The sequence below is a fragment of the Teleopsis dalmanni genome, chromosome X (genome assembly GCF_002237135.1).
Source record: "Teleopsis dalmanni isolate 2A chromosome X, ASM223713v2, whole genome shotgun sequence".
In the NCBI taxonomy this organism is placed as follows: domain Eukaryota; kingdom Metazoa; phylum Arthropoda; class Insecta; order Diptera; family Diopsidae; genus Teleopsis; species Teleopsis dalmanni.
The window spans coordinates 88,487,469-88,512,312 of record NC_051848.1 but is presented as its reverse complement, the minus strand read 5'-3'; the positions used below and the strand labels follow the sequence as shown (position 1 = coordinate 88,512,312).

At 26.7% G+C, this 24,844-nt stretch overlaps 1 protein-coding gene across 2 annotated transcripts in view; it reads right to left on the bottom strand.

Annotated features, from left to right (window-relative positions):
- Positions 1 to 293: 293 nt before the first annotated feature.
- Positions 294 to 24,844, bottom strand: part of LOC119688652 (sodium/potassium-transporting ATPase subunit beta-2) — a 49,855-nt gene continuing 25,304 nt past the window's right edge. The window contains exons 1-7 of one of the 2 annotated variants that reach the window (XM_038103322.1): positions 17,587 to 17,749; positions 13,917 to 14,057; positions 10,464 to 10,583; positions 6,373 to 6,539; positions 6,191 to 6,301; positions 5,684 to 5,849; positions 294 to 460 (exon numbers count right to left, since the gene is read on the bottom strand). In XM_038103322.1, the coding sequence (XP_037959250.1) occupies positions 357 to 460; positions 5,684 to 5,849; positions 6,191 to 6,301; positions 6,373 to 6,539; positions 10,464 to 10,583; positions 13,917 to 14,057; positions 17,587 to 17,677 (900 nt within the window). In that variant the 5' untranslated portion in view covers positions 17,678 to 17,749 and the 3' untranslated portion in view covers positions 294 to 356. Of the gene's footprint in view, positions 461 to 5,683; positions 5,850 to 6,190; positions 6,302 to 6,372; positions 6,540 to 10,463; positions 10,584 to 13,916; positions 14,058 to 17,586; positions 17,750 to 24,844 lie in introns of those variants that run through there. The other variant, XM_038103321.1, reaches the window with a different exon arrangement.

Here is a 24,844-nt window from a genome sequence, read left to right as displayed (position 1 = left end):
TAATTTTATATTAAAATGCTAATTTTTATATAAATTTTTTATGTTCTGCTACTGCTGCTTTTTATATTTTTATATATATAGTTTTTTTTTCTTAAATTTCATTGTTTTTTATTTATTCCTAACTGCTTCCTCTTCTCCACTTTTAAATAATTTTTTTTAATCTACCATATATCATTTAATTTTATTATTAACTTTTTATTATTTGCTGTTTATTTATGCTTTGTGAATTTGTTTTTGTTGCTGTTGCTGAGAATCCTTTTAAGATTTTTTGTTTCTAATATCTGCTTTGTTTCTTACTGTTTTGCATTAACTGTTGTTGTATTTGTGTTCTGATAATCCATATCTGATGATATTTCTTAATCAACCATCAATTCAAAGTGGACGGATCCTCTCCTTTCGGAACGATCGTGGTGAATGTTACGTGCCCAGGCTTTGCATTCAATATTGATTAAGACGCCGGCTGCAATAAATAGAGAATAAATTATAATATTTGTAATATTTTATATCTAATACTCGTATATATAAAAAATCAAAATAATGTATATGTTAATTAAAATTCAAAATATTTACGGTTAAAAATAATAAAGGTGAGTGTTACTATTAGGAACCACATCCAAATTTGTCGAATTCGGATATACCTATTTCTTGCAAAAGAGCACAACCAGCCGTTCTCTAAAAATTTGCATTAATCGTGTCACACACAAGTGGACATGCAAATAGGAATATCTACCGGTTCTGTCTCTACACACTGTTAAATATTTAAATTTGTATCATCTCACATTAAAGAATTCAACAAATACTCCAATGCCAAAGTTATTTCTGATGCCGATTACTGCCGAAAACTTTCAGCCTATAACAGTAAACTGATATAACAGAACACATCTTTATGATTATTATAATAAGCCAGATCACACCGCGATCTTATTAGATCTATTCTGCATAGCCTAGGTTCTAATCCATTTATATCGAACCATTACATATATGGTAAAGCCTTTACCTGAGCTTTTGGTAACATTTTTTCACTCTTGTACATCTCCCACTCCTATTCTTATAAGCTTTTTTTGCTCCATGCTGAAGATGTAGCAACATTTTTGAGTTTCATTGTGGGTTGAATTCAATTCTTTCGGGAATGTCATAATTAATTATTATGCTTATTACTACCATTTCAAAAACATTATTTTTGTTTGTAGATATATCGTATATGACAGCAATAGTATGTATCGAGGGCAAGCTAAGAATGTAGTGGACGTGAAACGATAATCATATGGTAATCATCTTGTTATCTTAAAAAAAATTTCTTATTAAAAAACATGACCAAAAACATTTTTTTTAAAAAAAGTGTTTCCAGTGAGATAGCTGTTCCTCGTCAGTTGATAGTAATCTACCTTGTTCGTCAGCTAATGGTGGGATAATGGTGTCTTGAACTAGATAGCTTGCATAATGTTGAGTACATCACAAAAATATATAAATATATTAGCATACCACAGTCAATGTAAAAAGCATGAATTTGGCAGTTACTTGGGTGTAATTTTGTAATTATTATTTGATTCTCATCATTTTTTTGTTTGTTATCAATATCCTGAAATGACAAGCCTTTTGATATCCTGAAATGCCAGTTTTAACAAAAAAATACCAACAAAAAGTGAAAAATGTAAAAAATTTTATCAGTTTTCATACAAATTGTATGTGGATCTGGTCAGACTCATGAGTCCCGTATGTAAGTGTAAAAACATGCGCCCAACGGAGTGTTAAGCAAGCATTTCTCATGCAATTATAAATGCACCACATGACGTTTCACACATCCAATTTCTCCATAGTCAACTATTATTCTTCATACCAGAAGGAGTTATAAAGATAATATTAAAACGGATTTGAAGAAGGGATGAAGCAAAAAAAGATTAACAATTATATTCTTAACTTGATGATATAGAAGTATCTATTGTTTCCTAATTTTTAAAGACAGTTCTTAGGTCTAATTTATCTTATAATCGACTTTAAAGTTGAACTAAAATTATTACTTCAGATCGCATTAAAGTTTCCTATTACATTAGAGAGAAAACTTCAAAGTTTTCAAGCTCAAACTATTGCAAGTTTCCTAGTTTTAATGCTCTTAACGTATTGCAGTATTTCGAATATTAATAACTCCAACAACGAAGTGACTGTTGGCCCAACCGTCAGGTTGACTTGAAGTATAAACGAGTGTTCTGATGAGAAAAGTAGTTCATTGACGATGGCGTGTATAATGAAAAACTTGATTTAATATCAAGTTAAGCTGCACTATTCCGTCACATTATAAAACTTTAAGGAACCGCTATAAGCTGCTTTGAAAATTGTTCAAAACTGTTGCTAAATAACGCCAATGGCCGTAACAAATGCATTCAACAAGGTATTCAAGAAATTTACTGCCAACAATGGAAACTAACAGTTCCAATGTCTAAACTTTGATTAATAATAGTAGAGCTTTAAGGAAGAAATGGACAAAACATATAAATAAATACAATTAAAAATAAATACATATATACATGTGGATGCTAAATATACAATATGTGTATACAAAATCGTTGGTAACTTAAAGAGCAAAATGGATTAAGCATAATTAACTGAGGATTAATATAATAATAGAATTATCACCACACGATTTGACGTAACTGCGAATACTATGAATGATATATATTTGTCCAGTGCAATCCAGTAATTTTTTGACGTTATAAAAAGAGAGTTTAACAGTAGACAGAAAGAAAGTAAGGTCTTTTTATAGGCAATTACGTACTTCGGTAAGGTGGATGCTTAACTGATGTACTGTCAAAGTTACACGATATTCGGGCGAATAAAAGCAAGATTATATCGTCTGACATTAAAAACATGTTCCGTATCAGACTTTTTAAAAATTGAAATGAATTGAAGTAATACAACTCCAATATGTACAAGGGTTTAAATACGTTGAACTTCTGACAAGTATTTAGAAGTTTGGAATACTACTTTCAAGAACACACAAATATGAGAATAAAAAAGATGATTCTTTCCTAGTCTTGATTTGGCAGTACTATTTTAGTGACACATAACATATGTAACTACTATCCAAAATAGTATGTGTTTAATTTAATATTAGATATCTTACAAAATGGATCGTTTAACAAGCACTTGACGTATAGAAAGAGTGACTTTGAAGTAAACATTTTGTCAGAAGATCATTTTAGTGTTGGCCACCTAAATCATTGGATTTGTTGTCAGTAGGCTATAGGACGTTTTATTTTGTGAAGTCACGCAAATGATCGCGCTTATGTATACAAACCCAAAACCTCACGATGTTTGAAAACAAGCATCGGTCAAATCATGGTCAAGTTATTGCCAGCTAACATATGTGCGGATGAGTCATTAAAGTGCATTCATACGGATTCAGTATTATAAGATGTCCTGAAAAGATATTTGAATTATGTCATCCCTAAGGACATCTCTACATTTAATATATTAAATTATACAATTTCTTGCAATTTCAATTATTAACATATTGTTTTGCAACCACAAGTTATATGATATCTATAAAACATTTATAAGACTAGTCGTCACTGACTCTAATATAGTGCTTGATATATTTTGAAGCTAACATATATGGTAGTATGTAACGAACTTAAAAAAAAATTCTTGTTAAAATATTTGACCTGTGAGTGTTGTATAATTGAAATACGCAACCCAATTCGCAATGACGTCATACTTCTGAATCAGTTTAAGTTACTTTAACTGAAATAGATTGGGCATATTATTTTATTTATAGAAGTAAATGTGAGAGACAGATATACTTGGTATATATATATATATATAAACATATAATTCTGCTAGGATCAACACGTAGAGAGATTTGTTAATAATAATGACGAAAAATTTATTTATATTAAATATGTATTGATTTTTTAAACTCAATGTTTTAAATTTTTTTGGAAAACACTTTTTTTTTAGTATCATAAATTAAATAATTCAATTCAATTATTAAAAATTTGTTAAAAGATGTCCTTATAGGGTTAATAGATTTCAATAGGCCATTAGGATATAGAGCTCTTTCTCGTCGTTTATGCTATCATCTGATGGTGCAGAAAAATGAATGCTACCAAAGTATGATGAAGTAGAATAGTTTTTCTTAGAATATTTAATACTCTACAAGTTGGTGGCGACAAAAACTTCTGAATGAAAATTGAAATTGTTGGTGAATTTACTTCCACCGGTTTAGCCGACTTAGTCATATCGTGAGAACGAAATACAAGGTTTCAACGAAAAAGGCGTTTAAAGCGTTAGTGGGAAGTGAAAGATATAGTAGAAGAGAAGGCCGTGTCTCTGGTAGAGTGTTTGGTTCAGAATGTACCAACTGTGCTTAATGTACGAAATTGGAGAATAAGCACACTGACATTAACGGCTGAAGAAGTGTGCTGTATCAGACCTAAACCCGACATCAGTTTGTTAGGGATAGTTTTAAGTTAGTTGTCTCTAAAGCATCGTAATACAATAAGTATGAAAAATTTAAAAAAGTTCCATTTAAATACCAGCGATTGAACTTAATTTAAAAGTAAATAACTTCATTGATGGCCTTTAATTTTGTTAGAGAGACATTACTATCAATACCCAATTACATATTAATTGTTAATGCATTTATAAATGAATCAAAAATAATTAAAAAAATATATATTTTTATATTAATAATATAAAATATTACTAACACTCTTTACTTTTGTATTTGAAATTTTCATTGACTTTGTGTTACATTGAAGTTCATGGCTTGTTACTAATTGTGGACATTTTTGGAAAGGTCAAAATTTCTGCTAAGAATACCTAAAATAATGCAGGGGAGATATTTCGCATGGAGAGAAAGTATAATATTTTACTGCATAAATTACAATTCTTTTCTTACACAATTTTAGCAAATTGCCAATAAATGAATATAAAAATTTATTTTTTAAATTTACCAAGAAGGATTTAAGCTCTTGACCTTTAAATAAAATACAGAAAAATCATTATTATCAAACTGAAAAGGTTAATCAATAAATTTTAAAAATATATTTGTCAAGATTTTTATATCATCAAAGTTTAGCTGTTAACATGGTTTAGACAGCGAACGTTGAAAATTATTTTAGACTATAAACTACTTAGAGCAATGGATTTTATTGAAGTGGACATTGTACTAAAACATTGGCGAAGTAAAGCGAGGACTAGATAAAAATTGTAAACAAAGTCATTTGGTTTATTAGGTGTTGAGTCAAAAGATAATGATAATTAATTTAACACTGCACTTTAAAGAAACATTTTTTTGCTGTCGTTTTTTGAATTCAGAAATTAAATTAATTATATTAAAGCAATTGTTTAATTTGCAATTTTATTTTAGTATTCATAATTCAAATAGAAAAACAAAAATTTAAACTTAAAATGTATAATAAAAGAAATTAATTAAATAAACTAAAATTTTTCTGGTTGTCGTTTCATTTCTATTCGAACCATACTGACTTTTAAATAATTTCTTTTCGTCATAAGACGCGTCACTTTCGACAAAAAAATTAACAATAAAAAAAAATAGTTTTTTGAATCATTTAGAATATATTGTTACTATATCATATATTAAACACATATTGTCGCATTTACTATATGCAAAACTACTATATCACATTCATAAATATATAAATTTAAAAAATTATATACTTACTTTCTACGGTAAATTGTACAGCAACAATTGGTGGTACATATCCTTCAATATTTTTGAATGGGAAGTAGAAATGTGGGAAACCCATGCGTGGATAATAATCACGTGACTTAATATTTTCAATATCAGCTGGATTTTCACCTTCACAAGAAACCCAGACAACACCAGTCTAAAAAGAAAACAAAATTGCATATTTATGATATTTTATTGTATCTTATGTGATTTAAGCAAAGCACGTCTCGAACAACAAATGGGAAGGAAAAAAATAATTAAAAACTATTGTACAAGGAGCAATATTAACGAGAAATACAATATCATAACTGCATTCTCCACAAAAATTAAAATTATGTTTGCTACTAGACAAAAGTTTATTGTGTAATTTCTTTATGATTGTCGATAAGCATTGTCTAACATGGCATCTACTTTAGTTCTGCTTGATAAAGCATTCTAATCATCATAAAACCGGTTTAATGCAGGATGTTGTGTGGTTAATTTATATGAAAAACTCACCTCATTTGGTCGCAAGCTTTGCTTTTCCTTGATGTGTTGCTTTAGGTCAGTAGGCATTTCTGCTGGCAAACCTTTAGAATCATTATAAATTTCTGGAACCCAGTTATAGATCTGTAAAGTAAGACAATAAATATTTAATAATACTATTTATTAGTTATTTTATATTAAAATATATAATTTACCTTATTTAATTTTAAGAAAATGCATGGTCTAGCAACATGGTAGCCGAAATTCTGTTCCTCGGTACATGGTGCAAAGGAATGTGTTTCAATACCGCAGACTTTGCCCTCTGGTGGCAAGTTTTCGAATGAACAGTTCACATGATTCTTTTTGGGTAAATCATCGTAAGCTACGAAAAGGTAATGTGATAGATTAGTAAATAATTATATAAATTATAATTATTTAAAAAAAAATAAAATATTTGCGATAATTACTTTATTATTGCTTAAAAATACTACTACTGGATTGATTCTAATATTATATTAAAAATATATTAATAAACTATTAACAATAATCGGGTAATAAAATATTACAAAAGCTGGTAGCTTAATCAATTAAATTATTATTATAAATAATATTTAGCAATAATTCGTTTCAAGCAGTCGTTTCTTTCATCTATTTGAACTAAAGGTATTAATTCTTATTTTAATGAAAAGCTTAGGTACTTTCGAAACTCTCCCAGGAAATTCCCCTTTGCTTAATATCAAAGGGGACATGACACAGACTGCTTGTTTTGCGATCAGAAAACATTAACCATTAATATTCCGTGAATAATCGTAGATGTTCAAATAAATGAAGAAAAATTTGATTATGTCTTATAAATATGTTAGTAAAATATAGCATAATATATGTTTTATATTATATATATACTCTTAGTGGATTAGTGGTGAATTAAGAATTATGTATAGTTGGTTTTGTTTTTATGTATAATTGTATTTTCAATGAGATTAATTTATTTTATTATTTTTAAATAAATAAAATACAACTGCCTTCAAATAGACTATTTCTACACGATATGAACTATTTCTAGATTGTATCAATTATATGAGAGTTGATATATGAGAATTGACAATAATAGTTTTCCTTACATTTTTTTCTTTGGCCTGGTAAAACAATATTCATTTGATTAAATTGGGTTAATAAATAAAAAATATATGCCGATCTTTTTGATACAGTAAACAATCTACAGGTTTTGACTTTGACTGCTACCTACGGAATTATAACAAAAACGAAGATGATGGTACAAGGTCTTCGATCCCTGAGGAATGAAACTCTAAACTAAAATAACTTAAAAGAATCTAGTCAAGTAAAATAGAATACGATAAGACATAAATTTGATCTCCATGGTGATGATCTCTCACTATAATTTATCTTATCATAGACATATAGTGTATATCTCAATAAAGTTAAGTGAGTACGAAAAAAATATTTATAATATAATATACCATACATATGAATAATATAATATATATGATAATATAATATAATTCATATTATTAGTACAATTTTTGCATTACTTTAGTTAATATAACCAGTTTTTTTACTTATTTAAATTTTAAGATACGAAACTTCATTACAAAATAATTAAATGCAAATAATGAAATATCGAAACAATGAAATATTTAGTTTATTAAGTATATGAAGGCTTTTAAATGATAACAGCAAATAAAAAAAATTAAAAAATTTATAATGATTTAAGATGTAATAAAAAATGTTTAATAAATTTCAATTTTAAAAAAATTAAAGAGCTGAAGTTTTAGCTGTACTTTGTCTATTGTCTAAAATAATAGACTTAATTTTACCAAAAAACTTACTTTGCACGGCTAGAAATTGTGAAAAAATTATAGAAAAAATTGTCAAAACATATTTTAAAAAAAATTAAAAAACTTTTAGACATCATATTTTTCAAAATACAAATATGAATAATTAAATATCAAATATATAAAAGATAAAACATTATAATTTGGTATATTCTTATATAGACATCAAATGAACACACACTTCGTTATATTAAAAAAAAAGTACAAAATACAAATATTTAAAAATCAATATCATTTAATCAATATATAGGTTAGGTAGGAGTAACGGCCTTGCATACCAAATTCCACTTGAGCACAAATAATGGTTCGCTGTGATAGTACGAAAATCAATATATGGGTACACATATTAATTCGAAATAAGTGTAAATTCACTCTACTGTCAGTTTTAGTGAAGTATGGAAATACAATGATATATGATGTTTCATAACATACATTAGAGATGATTTTATTGCAAAATTATATATTGAAAATAAATACAAAAAAAAGTAAGATAAACATAATTTTCTAATTATCTCTATATATATAAAAATATATGAGGAGGTTTTTGGAACCGTAGTGAACTACAACAACAAAAATTTATTTTATATTATTTTAATTTTTGTCTGACAATATAGCTGTTTCGAGATTTTCAAATATCCATCATTTGTGGTCTTGGAAATAATTCGTGTATTTAATTATTCGTAAATAATTTGTTTTGAAACTGCAAGTACCAGGAATCGAACTCGTGTCCTGCCAAATGTGAAGCTCAGAATCAGCGCACCTTAACCAACTGATCCAAAGCCGTACTTTACTTTTTATGTTTGCACTTTTTTCTTTTATATTTTTATTTTTAATTGTTAAATTTCAATACTATACTATTTGTAGAGGCATTATTTGTTCTATTGTTATTTATAGAATGTTACTCCACGAGTCACATGGACGAGACCAATATATGTTTATATTTTATTTGTAATATAACGAGATTATTACAAAAATCCAAAAAAATTTATAAAAATGTTTTCGTTTCACATCGAAAATAATTTTTAAGGTCAATTATGATGAGACTTTCTCTATTTTACTAGAGAAAGGATTTTTAAATAGTAGTGAATTAGTAATAGAGGATTTTTACAAATCCAAAAAAATTATAGAAATGTTTTTTTTCACATCAAAATTTATTTATAATGTCAATTATGATAAAAGAAAACTATTTTGCTAATGAAAGTATTTTCAAATGATAATGAATTAGAACAACAAGATTTAATTTTGCTTAATTGAATTAATTGACTGACCATATAGCTCTTTCGAATATAGCCAAATATTTTTTACCAGTGCTCTTTCGAAATATACTTTGGTTTTTTAAATTATTTTTATTTTTTATTCGAAAAAATTATAATAAAAATCAGTGAAAACAATAAATATAATATAAGGCATGTTATTAATATTTTGGTTAAAAATAAAAACTTCTTAATTTCATATAAAACACGTTCTTTTAATAAAAAAGTGTAAAAAATTCAATAATATATTAAACATTTAGTGGTTTTAGTTAAAAAAAATTCGCATTGTTAATATTATTTCCTCAAAATAAATTAACAACGAAGTACGGATATAGATTATTTCATAAAATGAAATAATATTTTATTATTTTATAATTAAATTATAATTAAATGTATTTGTGCGCACACGATAAACAAAATAAACATGATGACTGCCTGCAATATGTATCAAAAAAATATGCTATTGTGATAAAAATTTAAAAATAATAAATATATACAAACTTAATCTTAAAATAATTAATAATATGATATATAATGTATTTATAATAATAATGGTTGTGATAAATAAATAAATATATTGAAATTAATTATCTATCATTAATTATCTATTATCTATCAACGCATATACCTAATTTAAGTAATTTAAGTAATATAATTTTTAATTATATTACATTATTATAAATTATATATTTATAATTTTCATACTCAATATATATATTTATATATTGCACTACAATATTTAAAAATACTTTAAAAGCTTATAAATAAAATATGAAACTTGATAAAGCTTACTATTAATAACATAAACAATATATATGCAGCTTTTAATTACACGTTTTTATTGTTAACGTTTTTATTAAAACTATGTACACACAAAAAAAAACAAATTTGCAAGAACAACGATGTTGTTTTATGTATTATAGAAATATGCAGACACAATATTAATCGCACAATTAATATAAGAAACTTTTTATAAATAATACATATATATTTATGAGCATATCAGATGACTAAATAAGTCTTCTGCTATATAAAAACTGAATTGTCTTATATCTATTTGTAAAATAATAGGCAAGAGTAATTTCATTAAATACGTTATTCAATATTTTTTTAATATATTCGAATACAATAAATATAGTATTGATATAATTAATATATTTATTAAAATTTAATGTTTTTTATATTATATGTAAGTCTTACATTTTAAGAATCGTGCGGTTTCCTCAACCCAATATTTATAGTTGTCAGGCTTTGAAGATTCATACCAAATCAAGGTACTTTCAACGTTTGCCTCTGGTGGCATTGGTCGGAATCCAAGACCTGAAATAAGAAATATATTACATATATATTTATAAATTATTATGAACATAAGAATTTATTGAGACGTAATTTCAAAAATGGTTTGTGTAAAAGGCATTCGGTCATATCACCCTCATATCTTATGAACTATACACATTTTTTATCTACTTGGTAAGATGTATTTCTTTGTAATTATTTAACCATACTAGTCTACTAGCTGTATGAGAGTAGTGCTCAAAACAAATTATATTACTCGAAAGCTTTGTGGATATCAGTAATATCTCCATGAAACTATATATGCAAATACGGTATTCTTAAGAAACTCGAGTCAAGTTAATTTATTTACTTTCTGCATCTTTTTCTACAAGTATGGATAAGCACTATTTGGTCCAAAGAAGTGCTTGAAGTAATGAAGTAATTCAATAACAGTTTTATTATTGCTAAAAGCGTTTTGAATTCAAACATTCTTGTTCTTCTTCATAATTAGATTGGATGGAATTTTGAATAATTCCATGCTTTGAATAGTATAGTTAGGAACCAACAGTATTATTTATATATAACTATTGATGATATATATACATCGCTGAGTTATTTCTAATACCTTTCTATTATGAGAAATCTATTGTAGTTTATTTGCATAAAAAAGTGTTTCAAAATTCAAATAAAGTTTTTATTTTTTTTAAATATGAAACATTAATTTTATTATAATTTGTTATCATTAAGTAAAGTTTAGTTTTAAGTTAGTATTCTTGGTTTTTTGTTAGGTATAGCGTCTATCATTTGCTTCTCTGCTGTGGACTTTAAAATTGATTACATAAGAACATCAACTCTTACGGTACTAATTAATTTAACTTTAATGATAAACTGATTAGATAGCCTTTACTATATACAATATAATCAGAGCTAATTGTGTTTTAGCTCCGTTTTAGTCATTATTGATTAAAAAATGTTTCGGATAGCCAAAGATTATAAATATTTTTCGTTTTCAAAATTTAATTGATTATAATATCGTCAATTAATTTATATGTTAATTACATATCTTAAAAATAAAGTAAGAACCACAGTCAATAAATTTATTAAATTATATTTTTGAAATATATCTGAAATACTGATTGGTAGTAGATAATCGATTATTTTTCATAGAAAGATAGAATAAATAAAATATTATTTTAACTATTATATTAAAGACATTGTTACTGGAACCTATTTTACTTTACCTTCAATATTGATTTAGGATACATCTTTTATTGAAGAGTATTCATCTTCATTAAGTAAAATGAAGAAACAAAGTACTGTCTGTCAACAAACAAATCTCCTGAGCGTCTTGGGACCTACGTCACTGTTGACAATTATAAATTCGAAGTTGTGAAAGACTTTGTTTATTTAGAAACCAGCTTAAACACCAAAAATAACGTCAGCCTAGAGATTCAACGAAGAATTACTCTTGCCAACAAATGTTACTTCGGGCTAAGTAAGCAATTGAGAAATAAAGCCCTCTCTCCGACAAACAAAAATCACGCTCTATAAATCCCTTATCATGCCTGGTCTGCTGTATGGTGCAGAAGCTTGGACAATTACCAACAGTGATGAGAAGGCGTTAGGAGCATTCGAGAGAAAAATTCTTCGGAAGATCTATGGTCCCTTACGCGTTGGCGACGAGTATCGAATTAGATGGAACGATGAGCTGCATGAGCTATACCGCAACATTGACATAGTTAAGCGCATAAAAATTCAGCGGCTACGCTGGCTTGGTGATGTCGTGCGAATGGAAGAAAGTGCTCCGACTAGAAAGGTATTTGATTCGGTACCCGCAGGTGGAAAACGCGGTAGAGGACGTCCGCATCTTCGGTGGAAGGACCAGGTGACCAACGATTTGGGGGCGCTCGGTACTACCAACTGTCGTCAGAAAGCAACTAATCGGGCTGACTTGCGGAGGCAACTCGACGCGGCCAAGGACGACACACGTCTGTAATGGCCAACTAAGTAAGTAAGTAAGTAGTAGTATTCATCTTCATTCTCTTTAAAAAATTCTTTTAATGTACATCCTTATTTGGCTTCCAATAGGAAATTCCACAAAATAAAATACAAATTATTTTATTCATAAAAGTACTTTGCATTTATAAATGTGTAAGATATGATCGAATGGGCTTGTCTCTAACGGCAGCAGGTCTACCTTTTATTCCTATTTCTACTACAGATTGTCCATTATACCCATTGATTTGCGTATTTTATGGCAATTAAAATTATTATTTGCATATGCGGGAATATAGTTTATGTAAAAGGTGTGTAGGTCGTGTGAGGCTTGCATGTTATAAAACATTAAAATATTAATTTTAAAAGAGATTGACTTAGTAAATTAAATTTATAACAAACTTTACCATTTGAAAATAAAAACACACAAAAGAGTTGTGAAGAAACTTATGTGTAATATAAATAAAAAAATTAATAAAAGTGGATATAATAGTGTGATTTGATATTATCAAAACCAATTAAATATTCAAAGTATATAATATAATAATATATAAATATTGTGAAAATACTGCAAACTATTGTAGAGATTTATTCAATAAAAATACAAATTAACAACAAAAACAAGACTAAGAAATAAATCTATTTTATTTTACTATTGGAAGTCAATACTTAAGTGTAGTTAAACATTAATCTTATATATTTATGAAATATGATTATGACCCAAACCAAACCCAAAATCTACTAAACTGCAGGACTCATATCTGATTCTTACATAAATATACTCATAAAATTCTACCACATGAATTCTTCAACTATTCTATAGTTTTCTAATACAACTTCTTGACTAATTTTTTGTGGTGTTCTCACTGAAGTCCTGGCAATCATGGTTTTATGTTTCATTTTTGGTCTACGCTGCGTATGAGTACTCGTTGTTAGGCTCCTTTTACGACTTTCAAAATGCTATTACCGTCGCTGTTGCTGTTGTTTTGACTGTCATTGACCCAAACAAAATCTATATAAGAACATTTAAGGTGTGTAGCAAATTTTATTAATTAACAAAAAATGAGCTCAATTTTATTAAGGTTTAGTGTAAGTACATAAACAAGTCCATAATAGAGAATATTGGAAGACAAACATGTCATAAACTTAATTTTGATTTATGGGTGTGCGTTGTTATATTATAATTACAACAAAAACTAACCTATAAATATTGTATTAAATTCGATTTTACTTGGATTTATGAAATCAGTACTTTATTTTGCATTCTTAGTAAATCAGCAAAAGCATGAGTATTGTTTTGTATAAACTTTTGCCACTTTTGGAGCTTTTAATTAACTCTAATGAACCGTGATCAATTATTTTTATGTATTATCCTTAGCTTACCTGGATTTGAACCTATCATCCCATTATCAAGGGTCCATTTTGGTTTATCGACTTCTAATGTTTGATAAAATACAGCTAACATGGCAGCAAAGAATCCAGTTAACACCGCATAAAATATTATATAGAAAAATAAAATTTTTGCTGCAAAGATAAAAAAATTTTTTAAATTAATTATAATTTATTTAAAGACATATTCAAATATATATATAAGACAGAAAATTATAACTATACATACATAAATTAAATTTTTTTATTATTATACTTAATTTCATTTGTGTGCGAAACAGTATAGAATATACTCGTAACTGGACGATTGTTTTTAAGGCCAAGGTTTAATGAAAACTATAGTTTAAAATGATTTAAAATACTGTCACTCCCAACAGAGCAGATCTCTGACACTATGGTAGTTCTTTTGTGCTAGTAACTAAACATAACCAAATGAATGAAGCTCAGCACTGTTCCCGTTGGGATTTCCTAACATCAGAAGGTTATAAAAGATGTTGATAACACTAGAGTTTTTATTGAAATTTTTAAAGTCCATAAAGTATTTTTTTTATGACACTAACTGAACAAAATCGATAATAATCGATAATAATTGACATTTTATTGCTTTCACATTTTAGAAAAGCAGCGATTTTAAAATAACTCTTTTAATGTAAACCTTTTACTATAAACCAACTTTAGTGGGCTTGGTATTCCTTTGACCTTTCATGTTAATGTCACATCAATTTAGCTGTTTTTTATGTATTGCGGATATAAATATTCATATAACTTTATTTCAGGCTGACATCATGCCACATTTTAATTAAAACATCATCAACTGCGTATTGATGTCAAAGGTAATTAAGGTGATATATGCCATAATTTAACTTGAAGCTGAACTTTAACACATAAGTTTAGTGGCTTGCGACATATAAATGAATCACATGGTGCTTGTTATAACTACACAAATATAAATATAAAGATAAATATGTATATAAATAAATTTAATGACAAAAAACATAAATATCAATAAGGCAATAAATGCGATATATATTACATTACATGAGGCTATAGTAAATTTGGCAATATAGTAAAATAAAAGAAATAAAATAAAATAAAAGAAATTAAAATAAAACAAAATAAAAAAGTAATACAAGGAAATAAAATCAAATAAAATTAAATAAAATAAAATAAAATTTAAGAAATTATAATAAAATAAAATAAAACAAAATAAAATAATATATAAGATAATATATAAGAAAATATAATAAAATAAACTAAAATAAAATAAAGTAAAATATAATAAAATAAAATATAAGAAAATATAATAAAATAAAATAAAATAAAATAAAATATAATAAAAAAAAATAAAATAAAATAATTTCAAAAAAAAAATAAAACAAAATAGAACAAACGAAATTGAAGTAAAGTAAAATAAAAAAGTAATATAAAAGAAAAAAATAAAATACAATAGAATATAAGAAAATATAATAAAATAAATTAAAATAAAATAAAATATAATGATATAAAACATAATGAAATAAGAACTTATTTCAAAAATAGGTAAAAATTTAATGCTAAATAATAAAATATTATGTTTAATTAATATGTGATATATTTATTATTAGCTAGTTAAAAAATCTGATGCTAAACTATTTGCTTTTCCATTGCTTCATTGTTTCAAAGATCATGAGCCCATTAAAATTGATGTCCGGAATATAATTTAGCCCACCGATTTCATCTCTACACTTATCGACGAGCTCTGATTTTATAATGTATGATTGAAGAGCTTTAATTGCCGTCTCGTCAAAATGAGAAAAGCAACATAACACCTTTCCTTAATGTGGCTTATAAACAACCGGCATGCTCCACTAATCGTTTAGACGTTTACCTCACACATAGTACGTTGTAAAAGTAACCGATACATTTACACCATAGTCCACTAAACCACAGCTAGGTGCAAACCGATTCAATTGAAGTAGATTTTAAATAATAAATATAGTCTAATATCTTATGTCTTATTGGAATTGTGTCAAGAACCCGGCTATATGTATTGGTATGAGTGCTCTGCACAATAACCCATTACTTTGAGTTCGGGAGCACTTTTGCAAACAATATTATTAGTATGGCGATTAATGGATGAAGAAAGTATCATTAAATTTAAAACATCCATAAAGCATGTGCTAAATTTTTTTCTCATGCTAACAGTATTTTCCGAATTCTGCATAGTTAGGGAGTATTACAACTCTTATCCAGAACTGCACACCAACTGCAGGGTCTAACATGCTAAGTATTTGACTTTTTTTAAAATTTTAACACTAAATAGGAGGTGCATCTTAGTTTAGCCGGCACGTAGTACACAGCGCATTGGCCGATTGCAAATGGAAATATGGATTTACTATTAAATTTCGATTCTTCGTTTATCAGGTATAAAAATTGTTATATTTCTTTTATGTGGTTATGACTAGTTTAGAAATAATTTGGATCTATTGTGTAAACAATACACAATAGTCTTTATCACAGATTGTGATGACTATACGATGATTATTTTGAAGTGGTAATATTTTTCTAATTAATTTTCATCAAAAATTCCTTTAAGTCCAGCAAAAAGTATATATTTGACAAGTTATGTGAATCAAAAATTTTAATATGTGAAGTATTAAATTGTTGATAGTTAAAATACTTGGCAACATGTCACCATTGTATGCGAGTCAAATCACGTATAGCACTGTATGGCTTATATTGTTATTTTAGTTGAACGTGAAGTGGAAATGTTCCCCTTTAAGTCAAAAATATTTATTCATACTAATTTATTTTTACATATTTATTTTTATACATAAAAATTATGTATAAAAGTATAAATTTATATGGTCAGCCAAATTTCAATAAATTAAATAAATTTTTGTTCTTGTCATTTCTTTGCTATTCGAATACGTCTTACTTTTAAAGAGTTTCTTTAAGTCATAAAGACGCGTCACTCTAGTTAAGAAAAAATTAACATTATAAATTTATTAATATATATTGTATTATTCAAGCTATAATCGGAATATTTTAACACAAAATAGATGTCTGCATTTTCATAAGACTGAAATGAATAAATAAAAACTTTTTTATACATTTTTCTACATTTGATAGAGCTTCATTTTACTTTTTGTGGTTAAATTTAAAATAAATAAATGGAGTCTGTTTTATGTGAGAACTCAAATTAAAACAATATACAAATATCCAGTATGCTTGACATTATATGTGTCAAACACACACCTTTTGAGAATAATTGGTTTTAGGGTACTAGACAAAGTGCGTCCAATTATAAAAATTTAAGAAGCATGGTTTCAAGTTATATCAATATTTGTGTTTTTTACTAACTTCCTTTGGTGTCTTGAACCTAAAGGATAATAATATAAATAAAGTGCAAGCTATTCTAATTAGTGCAGCAAATATTAACTGAATCGGTTTAATCAAAAATCATTGTACATATAACACAATATGTTTTTAAAATTTTCTTAGTTAATATCTCATGAGATAGAAACACATACACTCTCTAACAAACCCACTATGAAGTACTTCTGCTTTTATCTGAAAAGTGTTGCGATAGTGCAACGCAGACCACAATATGCACTTGCATGTATTCATGCAATGTATTTCAAGCAGTGGCTGTTAAAAACCCTCATACGTGCAATTTACTAACCTTTGACATTCATGTTACTGTTGCTGCACTTGTTTTTACTGTTCAGAAATAGAACACAGTTAACACTGAAAATGTACTTCATAAAAAACATCTCTTCCGGAAATTAAAAAAAAACGGCCAAAAGCTAACAGTCAATTCTAGTTAATTTCTATATAAAATTTTTTTAAATTTTAAGATTTTATTTTATTTGAAAAAAAAATGTTAAATTCAAATTTTATCAATAGTATGTCAAAAATTATGTCAAAAAAGTAAAAAAACATCAATATTATCATATATAGAAATTAACTACAATAAATGCAGTTCACATGCAATTTGTAGAAAAAAAACTCCTTAGCTCCACGCGCACACGCAGTCAGTGGTCGACTTAATTTATAAATATGTATTATAATAACCATAAATCAAAGGAACAGCGCTTAAAAAGCCGGAAAAGGGGAAAAAAAGAAAAGCATGAAAAGCATGTGAAAATTGGCCGTGAAATTAGCGTGAGGCTTAAACATTATTGCTTTTAAGACTTCTATTATTAAAATAAATAAAACTTTTTCTAAAACTCAAGAAAAAATAAAATCATAAGTCTATACGAATATATTAAGAAAAAGTTCAGTATAATTCATCAAAAAGAAATTAAGTATTCTATACGAATACATAAAAGTTTTAATATAATGCAACTGTGTGCTATATAAAGGCACTAATTTTTGTATATACGAAATTAATATAAATGTCATGATTGTTTGGTGTTATAAAGATATAGTTAAAATCTAGTTTAATATGTGAATTTCTAAATAGATTGGTAATATGTGACTAATTTAATATTTCATAATATGCCTTTAACATACTGTTAATATACCTTAGCCTTAAAATATTGGAGAAAAACTTTTGCTTTGTAAAAATCAAGTATTTGTCGGTAATAATAAGTTAAAGTGTGTAAAAAATAAACTTTAACTTCAGTCTGGAGGAAATTAAAAAATTGAAAGCTTTTGGAATAAGTACGTCCAGAAATCGGAGCTTGATTTTACCATACATTGAATGTTCTGAAATTAGAACCTTTAGTGCTTCGGATGTACGCTGTTAGTTAACCAAATATAACTAGAAATAAGTAATCACGTTATTTGTTCTTCTGCCTAAATTGAAAACAATAACATAATGGAATAATAAAATAGTGAAATAGTGGAAAAGGATTTTGTTATTTCATGACCAAAATCTCGGAGCTACGTGATGATATCGCACATAATGTCAACATGCATTAGATATTATATCTAATATTTGATTTTTTTCTTTTGATAATGTTAGCTACAAAATTAAATGCATATATGTATATACCTATTTCTGAAAAAAATAATTTAATTATTACTTTTTGATTTTTAATGCACAATCCACTTAGAATGTATCTTTTATTTATTTATAAGCAAATTATTTTTTTTGTACTTGAATGTAAATTCCTTCTAAGCTTGACACTGATGCTTAATTTTACTTTCATTACAAATTGAAAACAAAGTTTTTAATAAATAAAATATTTTCCAAGTCTAAATATACTTCTGATATTAAAAAAAAATAGATTTTAACTTTGCTATGTTGAAGCGGGTTGAGTCAGTGTACTTGAGCACTTTTACTCTCTATTAACTGCGAGGTTTCTTCAAAACCCCTTTTTACGTCTTGACTGGATTATTGTTTATCATCTCATCAGACTAAGCAATAATTGACCTCAGATCTGCATACCTTCCCGAGGAGCCTGTAGCCATTCTGAGATTTGATAACGCGGCATTGGTAAGTTTCTCAGTTTTCGCAAATAATTTCAGGGCTCTATCCTTTATGTATTTTTTGATCGGATCAATCTTGAAGTCTCTAAGGATGTCAATTGTCCTAATGTATCATGGTACCTTGAAAAGTCCCCTCAGACTTCATTTAATTTTATTAAAAAATAATTCTTATTTCATAAATACTTCTACTCTAAGTTTTCAAGCAAAAGTCTAATTAAGTTAAACTCACATCAACTTAAATAACTTTTTATGGACTTTGAATTTTTTTTATTTAATTTTTTATAGGTGGATGTTTAAAAGTTGGAATATGTTTTTTTTTTCAGTTTATTATATAAGAAATACGTTTTTTTTTTTAAAAGAAAATCATTTTTGTGAAAAATATGAAAAGTAAATTTGTTATGACTTTTGTAGGTGGGCGTTTGCATCGCCTTTAAATGTTTAATTTTATCTACTAAATAATAAATAGAATTTTTTAAAAATTAAACTTAAAGCTCAGAAAATGTTCATATATACAGATAATTTTTTTTTTTTTGTGATTTGAAATTTTTCTTTATGTTTTGATATTATTTTTATGAAATTGCAATAGAATAATTGTTATTATAAAACGCAGTAAATACGATGTGGGTCAAAACTTCCCTTTGCTTAGTAACATCAATATAATATAATGCAGCATTAAATCACTCTCTGCTTGGTCGACCTTTTGTTCCAAATCTTACTTCAATATAATTTCTAACATTCAAATATTTTTGTACATCATTAGTTTAGTTTCCGCTTAGTAGATCTTTTGTTCAATCGATCTTTTGTGTAGTCGATCTTTTGTTTAGTCGATCTTTTGTTCAACATTCATATCATTCTATTGCAAGATTTTATTTGCTCTTAAGGAATTAACTATAGATAGAATTTATCTCAATGAACATTAACATATAAAGTTCTGATTAAGGAACTAGTATTAGTAGCTCACAGCATTTAAGTGCAGAGTTGTTGTATGTAAAATGAAGAAGTGTCAATCTATCATTGGATTAGGTAATGTTCAAATTCATATTCGTATTCATAATTAATAATAACTATTCTACTTCACAGAAAAGCTTCGGTATCGCTGTATAACTGCTCTATTGGTGAATAATCTTTACTTCAAACCATTTCATCAAATTTACAAATTGGCAATAGTCACAGAATCCCTAGGCAGGAAAGTATACTGAAAGAAGGGTAATTCGTATTGCATTTAGAAAAATCGTGTCTTTATGGTTATCTACATATGTACGAATGATATATGAAATGATATAGAAGTTTGCATAGTAATCACTTTGCTTTTTTGTTTCCTTACATTTTTACCTTTTTATATTGTACTACATCTTCTCAGACTTTGAAAACTATTTGAAGATATATTTATTTTAAATTTAGTATTATTTCTTAATATAGCTTTAATAAAACTCACATTTCTTGAATAATTATCTTTTATTCTAATGAAACTTACACTGAATTTGCTTTAGGAGGCCTTGAATGAAAGTTAAGTAATATGAACTTAGCAAAACATTATTAAACGATTAATAATAAATAAAATTTATTTACTTAAAAAAAACAAAGTAAATAAAATATTAAAAATCTACACTATAAAAAATTTTTAAACTCATGCAAAAATATATGAGATTCAAGATTTGGAAAACTAAAAGCGAAGGTTTAAACAATTACTTTCAGTGGTATTGATTTGCTTGTAAATTATATTTATCTAAAATATGATGGAAAAAAAATTTAATATAATGATATAATTTATTAATATTATTTTATATATATCTGAAAATGCTAAAGCTGTCTCTTCCAGAATAAACTCACACATAGCCATCATCTAATTGTAACCGATGTCAACCAAGTGGTTATATTCGAGAATGTTGAGGAGCTAGTATGATAACTCATGACATAAAAATTGTTGTACACATGTCTTCAATTCTTCAATAGATGCATTAAACTAGTCATATTTTATGAGTTTTTTAGTGAAATAACATTTGTCGAGAAGTATCTCAGAATCATCTATTACGGTTTTTGCAGAATAAAAATCTATTGAACTTTAATGAAATGAAAACTTCACACAAAGTTGAAAGAAGAGCTGCATTAGGTACCTCAAAAAAAGAGAGAGAATCATAACTTTTGGAAAACGGTTTTGTAGTAGAATCTATGAGAAACTTCTTGGCTAAGTAAATCTAGGCAAACATATGTGGGATCTATCATTAAAGTTCCAGCATACGCAAGATGTACTGAAATACGTTAAAAATAGGTACATAGGACAGCGAATATTACAAGGCTTTTCTTGGACGCTATGCTCCGACTAGGTGAACCAATGAATATAATGTTGTTGTTATTGTTATTGCAAAATTGACTTTTTATGTATAAACTGATAATGGACTAATTATAAATTCATTATTGTATATAGTGAACAAATAATGATATTTTTAAATGTTATTTAAACAAAGACCACAATAAATGTCTCACTATTCATGTTATCATTTATTCAGAACAGTACAGAGGAATCTAATGTTTTATATTCTAAACTATTCTTACGGACGTGATGTAAAGAGACAAATCCAGAATCCAACTAGTAAAATATATTCCAATTAAAATAATTATTTAACTTTGAATATGTTTGATTGATTTTTGAGGATTGATTTTGTTGGATTTATTTTTGTGTGAGCCACACTGGATTTATTTGAATGATTGAAAATTCGTGTACTTTAACTGTCTTTGATATTTTCTTATTTATTTGTGGTCTGACACTCAAACAAAAAATTAACTTCTCCCAATATTAATTAATTATCTTTTCAAACCTTCACAAAAGCGATGGAACATTTTGATATTAAAAATTGATTAAACTGTGACAAAAGCGTCTCAATTTGCGAAATTAGTCTAGTATGTTTAGGTTTATTATGTTGAACTTTATGATTAATACTAAATTTAAAATGAATCAGATTTAAAGAAGTTATTACTGCAATTTCGTTTTAAGTTTTCTATATATGAAGAACTTTCATTTTGACACATTTTTTTTATTCTTTCTTCAGAAAATACTTCAGTCAAAATATGACTCTTCGCTTTCAGTCTAATTGATTCCATGCATATTATGAGTGACTTTCACAGGCAATTTATTATTCCCAACACTCCTCTATACACTCCTCAACAAATTCAATAACAGAAATTAACTTCCAAGTTGTAAAAAATTTGCACAAAAACATTATAAAGCGAGCCAGCCAAGTCTAAGGACAGTCTGTATATTACATCGCAGTATCTTCACATGTGCACGGACTAGATACATATGTATATATATATTATATATTTATGTAACTAATTTACTATGTTATGTGTGTATGAAAGTGCGTTGAATGTTTTATTGAAATGATTTCAATTTATTTTGGCATCTGAAGGTTTTTTCATGAAACTGAATGTACTAGTGGAATATTTTTAAATAAAAATCAGTTAGCATTAGCAACAAATGACTGAAGCCTAAATGCTTACATACATTATGTGTATGCATTAATTTACTTCAATAATTTGGATATATATATTATATGTATAGAATTTTGTAATTATTTTTTAATTATTATTAAATGAATATAATAGGTTAATATTATTGGAATTTTGATTATTGCTTCATATTTAAAACAATTGAATATAACTGATGTTAATTAACTTTTTTGTATAATCACAATTTTTTAGAGCTCCATTCAGAATATTTTGATAATTAGTTTTTCATCTGGAAATTTCATCTCAATTTTATTTTATTATAAATTTGGATTATGAATGAATTTGAATAGCAAATTTTATACTACAATATAATTGAAAAAATTAATAAATTTGGAAGCTTAATAATTTTAATGAATTTTAATTTCATTTTTAGAATTTTGATGCAAAAACAAGCCGAAAAGTATGCTATGAAAAAAGCCTAAAACCGTGAAAATAGTAGATCTATGAATTGCACCAACGGCATAAAGCTACATTTATTTGTATTTTCACATTTAAGTAATTTTTTTTATTAATAAAACAGGATTAAAAAGGTTTGTATGCCATGGGCGACACAATTTCTGAAAAATGAATATTCAAATTAAAAATTTAAACCATGAAAATTGATTGCGCATTGGAGATCTGAACTTTTTAAGTTACATTCCAAATGGCAGGATATCAAGTTACTTTAGGTCATATCTTCATGAGTTCGTTTCCAATTAATGCAATCAATAACTTGCTCTCACATATGCCATCAGAAAATTTTCTCTAGTTGTTTAATTATTTATCAAAGAACAACACTGACATAGCTAAGGCATGAGAGATATACTGAACATATACTTTTGTTAATGAATTTTCGACAACTCACTAAATTAATTTTAAGGATTGTGTGAAGGAAAATATTTTCTGTCGCTTAAATATAATTAGCAGAGTAGGTAGTGGAATTTATTATAGAGAACTATGATATATAAATATTTTACGCTTTTTGAGCGTTAAATATGATTAAATATTGACTGAAAAAATATTTATGTCTTAAGAAGTTAAAATAATTTTAAGTCTATAATTTTAATTCAAACGTCTACAACTGTTTTCGCTTGTAATGTATTTTTAAATATATTTTTAAGAAAATTTAAAAATTTTCTTATGAATTCCCATTATAGAAATGTTGCTGGCAAGTGTAAGACAGATGACACAGGTTAGACAATGTAATAGATTCGAGACTTTTGAAAAATCTGAAATGACCTAAATATATTTTGAAATCTTCTTCCATTTGAGCAAACAAAATTGCATTATATTTTGGAAAAAATTAAAAAAAAAGCTGACATCAGTTAATACTCAGTTATTAACTATTACACTATTATATTGCACGATGACATAGAAGTTCTGTGTGTATTTGGTACATACTCAGACCGAAAAAACTTACTCAGTTGTAGCAATTTAAAGCTTATTAAAATTACAATTTTTGGTATGTTTTAATTACACTAAATTATATAAATTAATATTGCCGTTTGTATGCCTGTATGCCAGGCATTATCTTTAACTTTTCTCTCTAATGCAGTAATTTACTTAATGGAGTACTCTAAATAGTTATATTTATATAAAACATAACAGTAGTGTAGATTTCTGTTAACATGGATATTGGGATGAGTTAGCCAAGGAAAATATTTGAGATGTGTAAATGTAAGTTTATGGTTATACCAAAAAAAAAATATCTGGCAACATATCTAGTCTTATATTAGTCACTCTAACGCAATAAACCAATCAGTTTGAATTTAAGTCATTATATAAACACATTTGTGATTAAGTTTAATTTCCTTAAACAGAAATTTTAATTCATGTCAAATGAAACAAACGAATTTGTATATATAAAGATTGCATGGGCATGGGAGTATACCTGCTCGTACACATAATCGGATACCAGGTCTGCAATATACAGAATATGGTACATGCATTGTGCGCAGTTCAATTATATCGCCCATTGCGTGCAACTGGACACGTTGCTTTCATATTGACACTTCGCA